At 43.3% G+C, this 11,643-nt stretch overlaps 1 protein-coding gene across 2 annotated transcripts in view; it reads right to left on the minus strand.

Annotated features, from left to right (window-relative positions):
- gopc (golgi-associated PDZ and coiled-coil motif containing) overlaps positions 1–6,855 on the minus strand; it is a 20,204-nt gene extending 13,349 nt beyond the window's left edge. For both annotated transcript variants that reach the window (XM_080882947.1, XM_080882946.1), the window contains exons 1-2: positions 6,472–6,855; positions 3,033–3,197 (exon numbers count right to left, since the gene is read on the minus strand). In XM_080882947.1, coding sequence (XP_080739073.1) covers positions 3,033–3,197; positions 6,472–6,732 — 426 coding nt within the window. In that variant the 5' untranslated portion in view covers positions 6,733–6,855. The remainder of the gene's footprint in view (positions 1–3,032; positions 3,198–6,471) is intronic.
- Between the last annotated feature and the right edge of the window lie 4,788 nt (positions 6,856–11,643).

Raw genomic sequence — 11,643 nt, forward strand, 5'->3', positions numbered from 1 at the left:
AAAGTGGAAAAGTGTTATTAGAAACAGTCCGACTGCTCTGCCCTCTGTAGTCATTTAGACATTTGAGCATCTGGTACTATCCCATCTCCTGGATCCCTGCAGTTTGCCTAAAGAGTCAATAGGTCCGTAGTCAATGCAGTTAACATGGCACTGCACTTCATCCTCCAGCATCTGGACTCTGCAGGAACCTATATCAGGCTAGTTTGTGGACTTGAGTTCCACTTTTAATGCCGTCCTCCCAGCTCTACTACAAGACAACTCTCACAGCCAAATGTTCCCGCTTACACCTGCAGAAGGATCACCGAATTACTGTCTAGGCAGGCATGTCTCACTTTCAACGCATCAGCACCTGTTCTCCTCAGGGCTCTGTACTTTTTCCTCGGCTCTTCTCCCTGTACACCAACATTTGAACCTCTTATTGCCAATCTGTCAAACTCCTTAAGTTTGCAAATGACAAACTCATCGGGCTCATCTCGGGTGGAGATGAATCTGCCTATAGGAGGGAGATGACAATTTCCTTGGAACCATCACCTCCCAGGACCTAAAGTTTGAGCTAAACATCAGCTCACTAACCAAGAAGGCACAGCAGAGGATGTACTTCCTGCATCGGTGGAAAAAAATACAAGCTGCCAAAGTCAATGATGATGCAGTTTTACTCCTCCATCATTTAATCTATCCTCACTTCCTCCATCACCATCTGGTACGCTACTGCCACTACCAAGCACAAAGGCAGACTGCAGCGTATCATCCGCTGCACTGAAGAGGTGACTGGCTGCAATCCTGTACACCCTCCAGGACACTGAATCAGGCAAAGAAGATTGCTGCAGGATGCTGTGGTCAATCACAACCAACACCTCACGCCACAAGGACAGTTTCTTTCCCCTGCTATGTTGGATTACTTAACAACACCCCTTCAATCCGCTTACTGCTCAGTTAACATGCTGCAGTAACAAATTTACTTACTCAGGTTTTATTACACACATGTTTTGTCTACATTGCACCCTTTAGATCTAGAGCATATTCTATTTCTGTACAATTAGTTTTGCACCATGACACCATTTTTGCTCTCTTTAGTGTCACTTGGGAAATAGTTTTTAAAATGCCAAATTTTCGCAGGGGAGTTAATAATTCTAGTCTTGGCATGTCCCAGCAGGAGGAGGCCCTGGGGCAGACCCAGGACAGGCTGGAGAGATTATATCTCTCAGCTGGCTAACGTTAGCCTCTGTGATAACTGATTCTTGTTGAGGGGTGTTATAGTCTAGCGTCACTTAGCAGACGTTAGTTGTCTCAGAGCCCAAAGACAACTGTTAGCAGGCTCAAGTCATCTAAGAGACCTCCATCAGCCTTGAAAGCACATGTGTGGACTTATTTTGGATTCAGAACAAAAGAAGGCAGTAAAGACTATGACAAGAGCTATGCAGTCTGTAAAATCTTCACCGCCAGAGTCAAATACTCGGGTAACACAACAAATTTACAAGTACATGTGTCTAGACACAATAGCGACGTAGGGTCAAATTCTAATTTTAAAATGAAATGAGGTGTTTAACGGACAATTAAAGAAGTTAACTTTTCGAAACTACCAGCAACTTCAACTCGTGCAACAAAAAAAGATAGCGCAGTCCGTACTTGTTTTTATTTGCAAAGACATGCGCCCTCTGAGTGCTGTGGAGAATAAATAATTTTGTAATATGATTAAAACACTGGAGCCCTGTTGCACTGTTCCCTCCCGACAACACTTCACGGACATACTCTGCCAAAGTTGTATCAAGAAGGCAAAGCGACAGTGCTGGACTGTCTCAGCTCAGCACAGACAGTTTCTTTGACATGCGACCCTTGGACTTCGAGAGCCACTGAATGGTAGGCCACTGTTACAGCACATCACAAAACTGATCAGTGGAACCGTCAGTCACACAGGTGAACAAATTCCCCTTTTCAGGTTGCACAAAAAGTGTTCTATTGATGGACACTGCAGAGCTGTACTTTCTTTTATTAGCACTTCATTTTAATAGCACTTTATATTGTCAGTGTTTACTCAGATGAATTCTTCATGCAATTTCATTTTTGATTTATATTTGTTTGTGTTAAGGTAACATAAAAAAGTGCTTCGTTTTGATGCTGCAGAGAGCATTTTTTGGATTAGTATTTTAAAAGTACTCAATAAGTACATCAACATTTCATTGTTTACTTTTTTCATGTTAAAGAAATAGTCGATATATCAGTAAAGCTGTTTTGTTTGTTTATTTGACATGGCTTCTGATAAGGCAGATGTTAATTTTTCTCCATTCATTTTGAACTTAAAGAGAGAGTGTTTTGTTTCCTCCAGTGAAATGTATCCCTCTATTTTAGTTGAGATAGCTCATGCCAAGCATTTAACAGTTTGGACTGTTTACTGTGAATTTTCCTACACTTAAATTCAGTCTTAAGAAACACAAATAGTGTCTGGCTTTTAGTATCGCAATCTATCGTATGGTCTCCCCTGTATTGTGATACATATTGTATCGCTAGATTCTTGCCAATACACACCCCTAACGGAGATGTTTATTTCTGTTTTCCAGCAGAACTTGGCACCTGTCCACAGCACTGAAACTACTACAGTATGCTTACAGTGTTGTTATTCTGCTTGCCGGGAAGTGTTATTGTTGATTAAGACATTAGAAAGACAGAAAAACAGTAAGAAGACCTGGAGTAGAAAGACGAAAGGAGTAAACAGGAATGAAATTTCTCTTGAAATTGTAATGTTACCTCAAAGGAACATACGTGTCTTGGTCCGAGTACAAGAATGACATTGACTTTTTTAATTACAGGCGCATCACTAAGCTGTACACTGTAATGCTATGTCAGCAAGCATGTCTGATACACGTACCTAACGTCTTAGACTGAAAACAGAAGACTAGGTTGTCAGTGACAGTGTATTACTCAATGATTGTATAATAAATATGTCATCTTCACTCACTGCAGCCAATCAGTAACTCTGTTACTATTGTTAAATGATTACAAAGGCTGATTGACTGTATTACAGCCGTTCTCCCTACCAGTTTATCTTTGATGCTATCCGACTCCTCAGCTTGGCCTTGCTTGACATGAAGCTGCAGTTGGAGAGCATGAAGCTGCAGGAGCAAGTCGTGGACCTCCCTTTCTGCCACCACCCGTGCAGCTTTAGCTTCGGTCAACTCTGAGCGCAAGTCCACCAGCTGAGCCTAGAGTGAAAGGAAACAACAGAGGGATGGGGCACAGGAAGCAGATGTGTTAGGTGGTTTAAAGGGGCATGGGTCTCAGATCACAGCATCACTGTTTTCGTAGTTTGCAAAACCCAAATCTTACAGTACATACTTTTTTTTTCTTTGTAATTTATGAGTATTAATTATTAGTTACTGTGCGGAAACATTACGATCGCATAAATTTAGCACAACAATGTATTCATGTGGTATTCTAAAGGTCTTTAAAGAAAATAACATACTACATATCCAGGGCTCTAGAGTGCAATCAATTTGGTCGCAAATGCAGGCTAATTTCTCAATGGTGCTACTAAAAAAATCCCTGCGACCAGCTGTTCGAGTAAAAAACAAACAAAAAAAACAAAAAAAAACCTCTGAAAGGCTCTGTGGCCAACAGCAGACAACATTATGCCCATATCATAAAGGTGCTGCTTAGAGTAGCTGAATGTGCTGCTGAAGCCCCGCAGCACCGACTCTGTGCTGCTGCTACCTTTTGCACTGGTGCACCTAAGAAAAAAAGTTAGGTGCACCAGTGCAACCATGGCAAAAAGTTAGTCTAGAGCCCTGATGTATTTGTTTATTAAAAGCTCTTTATCAAAAGATCTGCAGATGTGTCATTTAGTACTTGAATTAAAGAGGCGGAAAAGATGAAACACTGTTTCACACAAGCCAAGTCTGCCTGACCTTCAGGACATTAATTCATGGACAGACATTCTGTAGCAAAAACAGGGAGAACATGCCAACTCCAGACAGAAAAGGCGGTGACCTTCCTGCGCCTTCTGCTGTAATAGACGCATGTTGAGTAGGTGTGAGTTTCAATAATCAATTTTCCAATTAAAATTGATTTTGGCTTGAATAAAGCAATTCATAAAAATCCTGAATTGCTTTTTAAATATAAATGTATTTTGCCCGAAACGCCAGAATCTCAGGTTAAAGCTCACAAAACTATTTCAACAACCTCCAAACAGCTAAAACAGTAAATGAGTGCAGGTAAACGTATTCCGCACAAACATGTAAACACAAAGCGCAGACCTGACGCATCAAAATCAGTGAGATGTCAGCTTTCTCACCTGAAAGCCAACACCTCACAGCTTCTGCTGCGTCTGGTCGACGCTCTGTGTTTACGTCCTTTTTTTTGTGCTGGGTTCTGAAGCTGCTGTTTCATCACTCTCCAACCGAAACTGACTGAATCAGCAGCAAAAGAAGATCAAAACTAAGCTTTACATTCCGCTTCACTTAAACATAGTCATGAATTCCCTCTTACTTTTGCTGTTTTTCTTCCACCACGATAAAAAAAAAAAAAAAAAAAAAAAATCACACTTTTAAAAAATGCTTTTTAAAATTATGACAAATTGCAAAATGCCTCTGTGACTTTGCTCTGCTTCACGAGCAGGTTTTCTTCCGTTTTTGTTCTACTGCTGAATATTTTTAAGGTTAACTGATATAAAAAGCCAGGCCAGGAAAATCTCCTTCATGTTTTTCTGTGTTTTATCCTCAGTTACTTTGACACAAAGGCATCTGCTGTGATGCTTACACCTCTGATGACGTCTCAAAAGTGTCAGTACTGATAAATAAGATAAGATAACTCTTTATTGTCATTGCACAGTCATACATAGTACAGTAGTACAATGAAATTGGAAAACTGTCCTACGTCGGCACTACATATAACACAACACGACACGATATGACACATCACAACGCAACACAAACAACACAGTATATTAACTTAGTATAAAAAAGAAGAATAAGTGTATGTGTATTGCACACTGTTATTATTGCACATTATGATCAGAATTATAATATTTCTGAGGAAAAATTTCCCCGATTCAAATCTAATTGAAATCGGTGGATCGAATCGAATCGGGACCTTGTGAATCAGAATCGAATCAATTCTAGAAATCAGTGATGATACCCAGCCCTATTGCTGAGCTAACAAAACTGTACAATCACAACATTTTTGTCAAAACACAAGTTATGTTTAGTCATTTTTCTCAGTGCATCTGTCCTGACCCCTCCTTGATCCACTTCTGTTCCACCACTGGAAAACATTTAGAAACAAGGTTCAAAGTGTAGGACAGAGGGTTGCTCCATCTGATAGATGGATGGCACAGTGTATATGCATTGTTTAACAAGTTTAACAGCTGGCAGGGTGAATCACCATGATAACAAGCTAAGCTGGAAGAAGCAGGGTTATCTCTAAGCAGGAAATACCACTGGTTCATGCGGATGTCACTCGCACCTGTATCACCTATTTAAACATTGTAAACATAAACATATAGCCCATAATGACAATATTCACAAATGGCAAAGCTTCTTTAGACATGACAACACACCCTAATTACACAGCAAACATTGCTGGGGAAATGCCAAGGAGTTCAGGTGCTGACTTAGTCTTTAAAGCCCCTCTCATTCAAAAGAAGCCTGGGGCCTGCCGACTTACAGACCGAGTCTGACAGCTTTGTGGAAACGTACGGAAGCTTTGAACGGCCTAAACAATAATATGTGTTGGAGCGGATTAGCCTGTTGCTTTAGGTTTGTATTGTTCAAAAATGTCTCAGGCTTTTAATCATGTCTTTATAGTGAGAGCCTTTTTGATTTGTCAAATTAGTAATGACAGGTCGTGTTCTTGAAACAAAAACACACAAATTATTATAATAATATTAATAAGAGAGACACAATACGGATAAGTGAATGACAGTGATAGTGTTTTTAGTTTTATGTTAACATTTACAGAAAAAAATGAAGGGCACTCCAGAAAACAAACGAGACATTACACCACACAATCCTGATTACATCTAAAGAAAAGATAATCATTGTCACTTTAAGGCCATGACGTAATAATCGAAAAATGCTGAAATTCATTTATTTATTTAAAAAAAAAACGTTAGCGCTACATAATTATAAAGGATATTTAATAAAGCGGTCAAAGACACCTGAGAACATGTTCTGTATCTAGAAGACAAATGAATGTGAAGTATGCTAACACCTATGTTGGTTTCAATGACCAAACGAAGGCTGCTGTGGATACCATAACCCATGTGATCACAGTTTACAGGTCGGTGCCACAGATGGATAGAAACCCTCAGAAGCACAGGGAGGACACCAAAACACAGGAGTGACTGAAGCCCTGAAAACACCAGTGCTGCTCTGTGGCATTAGTCACTCTGTTGAATCTTGAGTGGAGTCGGCGTGATCATTTCATTAACAGGAAACCCGCTTCCTAATATTAACCGCTCTTCTTAGACGAAATACTAACCTCTAGTTTATGGTTGAGCTGGAAGACAGTCTGAGTTTTATGACAGAGCTGAGCGAAACAAGAGCTGAGGCTGGTCATCTTCTGCCGACCCTCATACGTTATATCCACTTGATCTGGATCTATTTCTCCAAGCAACAGATCCACATCCACGAAAGCCTTATCAAATTCCTTCTCCAGCACTTCTAGCCATCGAAACATGGACATACTGGGGACAAGGCCCGAGTGCTGGCCCGATGGGGAGCATCCAGTCGAAGCAGACATGGTTAGAGCAAGGTAACGCTGATGTTAGCTTTGTGCTAACTTAAAAAATGATGACAAATTAATCTCTGTCAACACCGTTAAAATATCGCTGTAATGTGATGAACACTGTGTTGGTCCGTAGACTTAAAATTCCCGAAAGAAGCAACGTCTAACCAGAACGTCCCACATCAGATTCACGATTTCATCCAAGCAGCCACTACGCAGAAAGCGGCATACAAGAGACCTACGACTACTCCTTCCGCTACTGTGGAACTGTTCCCTGTGGGTGTTCTAGGAACTGCTATTGGACCTGTCGACGTCGTACCGGAAATACATGTTAACGCAGAGCTTGTTCCTGTTATTACTTTCACAATTAAAGTCTTCTAATGCGAGGAATTTTGTATAAATAATTAAATAACATTATTTATGAATAATATAATTTTAGTAATCTCGGGGCTTTCGTGACATTTGCAAGTTTAATGACTTACTGTGTAGTGTTCCAGTAACACGTATTGTGTAGTTCTGGCTCACTAAATAACTGATGAGGATGTGCAGTTGTGCACTGAACAGGCTCTATCCATGAATGCAGTGCACAAAAAAGCATTATGGTGTATTGCTCGTAGGGATGGGAAGCTTCTGAAGCGCAGGTGTTAGAAAAACCAAGGCCACGGACCATTGTTCCCTCTAATTTTTCATGTGTCTGAGCGAACACACAAACTCCCTGAGCGGTCCCTTGGACCGCTGTGAGCAACAGTAGACGTGTGCACTGTGGTCACGCCAGCATCGAATCCATCCAAGTTACATGGCTTATTAAAATAATCCAATTACAGCATTTACAATTATGTTAGACTACTTTTAATTAACTGCTTTAGCCCACTTACAATGAAAAAAAAAATCTTGTTCATGACCTGTGTAGTATGTTAACACTATTGGAAGTAACTTAACTTGAAGTAAAAATAACTTGAACTCCAATTTTGAAAACACAACTTTCTTTTTTTTTTTTTTTTAATAAAGCCCTGACTTGTATTATGAGTAGGAGTCTGGCCTGGGAGAGAGTCCTGTAACCCTCTGTTTGCAAAATACAGTATATAATGACCAATATTGGGCAATTAATTATATAGTTACTTCTCCAAAAAAGTAACTGAGTTATGCAAGTTTTTTGCAGCTGTTTACCTAAAAATGCAGCCAAGGCGTTTAAAAAAAAACAAAAAAACATTTCAAACTATTTACAGAACAATCAGGTGTTCTGCATCAAATTTGATGCAACACAAATTATTTGTGCCACTCCAAAAATTATTTCTGTCCACTATGAGATAAAGGAGAAAAACACTCCTGTAACACCTGTAACATTCAGTGGTCGCCTCACTGTTCTGACACACACAACAAAACTATTGACTACACTACACACTAACTACACAAGATTTGCGCTAAACGTTGCAAATCTCTCACATCTTAAAACACTGCTATCACTCCTTAAACTTCCCCCCTTCCTAAACAACTAAATGCCATTTGGGGGGTGGTGTTGTTTTTGCTCACAGGCTTTCGAGCGTTTTCCTTATAAAACGCTGTTTTTACCGTTTCGTCCCGCAGTAAATATAAACAACGATAGTATTCAGGAAGAAAACCAAACATTGCATGCATATGCATATATATATATATATATATATATAGTTCAACTTGTAACCAAGCATCTCACTGATCACTGCTGCCGTATTGTAGATCAGCTTGTTAGTGTCGGTAATTGTGGTTGTAGGTATTGCCCGTAGTGCTGCATTAACATCATCTAGCAGACCTTCTGAGGGTACTTCACGTAATCTTGGTAACCGGCTACGGGGGATCCAGGTTTCAAGCTTGGCCATGATCCTATTTTTCAGGTCAGTTCCTCTCGCACTCAACGATCCTTCTCCTATCGTACTTGGGGCTATGTACCCAATCTCGGGTGGGGGTGATGATATCTCCCCCCTGACCTGGCGTCCTGACTCCTCCTTGCCGTAGCATTTGTGTTGTACCTCGTCAATCTCTAGCTGTGAGAGCAGTCCCTTCTTTCGAATGTTGGAACACTGAGCTACTAGTTGTTTCGCCGTCATTGTGGATGTTGGGTATCGAAGAATCCATAGGTCCCTCATCCTATTCATGTAGCCCCTTCCGCCGGGGTTACTTGCGTAGTAGCATTCCAACAACGCCCTGTTTTCATCCCTTGCCCACCGATGCCTTCTTGTTCCAGTAGCCCACTTTTCGTCAGGGTGCCCTGGTTCCTCAACACCTGACGCGGACCTTGTTGATCCGGGCGACGTCCGAGCCGGCATGCCTTCATATTTATCTGTCTCGCTCATGTCTGCGGTAGGCTTGCTTAGCATAGGGGGTCTAGCCTTAGGACCCTTACTGGATACAGACGCCCCAGGCAGGAATCGAACTTGCGATCCTCTGTTCCAAAGGCGTGTAGTTTAACCACTACGCTATCCAGCTGCTATAACAGAGTTGCAGAAAGGTGCGACAAATAAGGTGCCTAAGAAATACAGCAAGCTGTCCATACCTGAGGCCTTGGAAACTGCCAAGCAAAGACTCACAGCCTTGGCCAGCCGCTTGAGGAGGTACACCAGAGAGATAGAAGGCAGGAGAATAAACCAGCTGTTCTCCACAGAACCAGCAAAGGTGTACTCTCAGTGGCAAGGGAACAATAAGAGAACAGCACCACCAAGGCTGGAGACGGAGCAATACTGGAAGAGCATATGGGAGAAGGATGCAACCCATAACGGCAATGCTCAGTGGCTAGTGGATCTGAGGGCAGACCACAGCGACCTCCCTGAACAGGGTCCAGTAACCATCACAGTGGCAGATATCCAAGAAAGGGTCTCCAGTATGAAGAGTTGGACAGCACCAGGGCCCGACATGGTTCACGCCTACTGGCTGAAGAAGCTGACTGCACTCCACGAGCGTCTGGCAGCACAAATGAACCAGCTGCTAGTTAACGAGAGACACCCGGAATGGCTAACTGAAGGCCGGACGGTCCTGATCCCCAAGGACCCCAAGAAGGGACCGGTCCCCTCCAACTACCGACCAATAACCTGCCTCAGTACTACATGGAAGCTCCTGTCAGGCATCATATCGGCTAAGATGAACAGGCACATGGGTCAATACATGAGCGGGACACAGAAAGGAATTGGCAAGAATACCAGAGGTGCAAAACACCAGCTACTGGTAGACAGAACAATCAGCCGAGACTGCAAGACCAGACTGACCAACCTGTGCACTGCCTGGATTGATTACAAGAAGGCCTATGACTCAATGCCCCACAGCTGGATACTGGAATGCCTAGAATTGTACAAGATCAATGGGACCCTAAGAGCCTTCATCAGGAACTCAATGGGGATGTGGCGTACAACACTAGAGGCCAACTCCAAGCCCATAGCACAAGTTACCATCAAGTGCGGGATCTACCAAGGAGATGCTCTGTCCCCACTGCTGTTCTGCATAGGCCTGAACCCCCTCAGTGAGATCATTAACAAGACTGGCTACGGATACCGACTACGGAACGGAGCAGTTGTCAGCCACCTCCTGTACATTGATGACATCAAGCTGTATGCCAAGAGTGAACGAGACATCGATTCACTGATCCACACTACCAGGCTATACAGCAATGACATTGGAATGTCGTTCGGACTGGAGAAGTGTAGTCGGATGGTAACAAAGAGAGGGAAGGTAGTCAGAACTGAGGGGATTGAACTACCAGAAGGCAACATTGCAGACATAGAGGACAGTTACAAGTACCTGGGGATCCCGCAGGCAAATGGGAACCATGAAGAGGCCACTAGAAAGGCTGCAACCACCAAGTACCTGCAGAGGGTCAGGCAAGTCCTGAGGAGTCAGCTGAATGGTAAGAACAAGATCCGGGCCATCAACACATACGCCCTGCCCGTGATCAGGTACCCTGCTGGGGTAATAGGCTGGCCAAAGAAGGAGATAGAAGCCACTGACATAAAGACAAGAAAGCTCCTGACCATGCATGGAGGGTTTCACCCCAAGTCCAGCACCCTGAGGCTGTACGCTAAGCGGAAGGAAGGGGGCCGGGGACTGGTGAGTGTCAGCACCACAGTCCAGGATGAGACAAGGAACATCCAAGAATACATTGGGAAGATGGCCCCAACTGACCGAGTGCTCAGTGAATACCTCAGGCAGCAGAAACCCAAGAAAGAGGAGGGAGACGAGGAACCATCATGGAAGGACAGGCCCCTGCACGGTATGTACCACCGGCAGATAGAGGAGGTGGCTGATATCCAGAAATCCTACCAGTGGCTGGACAAAGCTGGACTGAAAGACAGCACAGAGGCACTAATCATGGCAGCACAAGAACAAGCTCTGAGTACAAGATCCATAGAGGCTGGGGTCTATCACACCAGGCAAGACCCCAGGTGCAGGCTGTGTAAAGATGCCCCAGAGACAATCCAGCACATAACAGCAGGGTGCAAGATGCTAGCAGGCAAGGCATACATGGAACGCCATAACCAAGTGGCCGGCATAGTGTACAGGAACATCTGTGCCGAGTATAACCTAGAAGTCCCGAGGTCAAAATGGGAGATGCCCCCAAGGGTGGTGGAGAATGACCGAGCTAAGATCCTGTGGGACTTCCAGATACAGACGGACAAAATGGTGGTGGCTAACCAACCGGACATAGTGGTGGTAGACAAACAGAAGAAGACGGCCGTAGTGATCGATGTAGCGGTTCCGAATGACAGCAATATCAGGAAGAAGGAACACGAGAAGCTGGAGAAATACCAAGGGCTCAGAGAAGAGCTCGAGAGGATGTGGAGGGTGAAGGTAACGGTGGTCCCCGTGGTAATCGGAGCACTAGGTGCGGTGACTCCCAAGCTAGGCGAGTGGCTCCAGCAGATCCCGGGAATAACATCGGAGATCTCTGTCCAGAAGAGCGCAGTC

The sequence above is a fragment of the Rhamphochromis sp. 'chilingali' genome (assembly GCF_963969265.1).
Source record: "Rhamphochromis sp. 'chilingali' genome assembly, chromosome: 5".
NCBI classification, from domain to species: Eukaryota; Metazoa; Chordata; class Actinopteri; order Cichliformes; family Cichlidae; genus Rhamphochromis; species Rhamphochromis sp. 'chilingali'.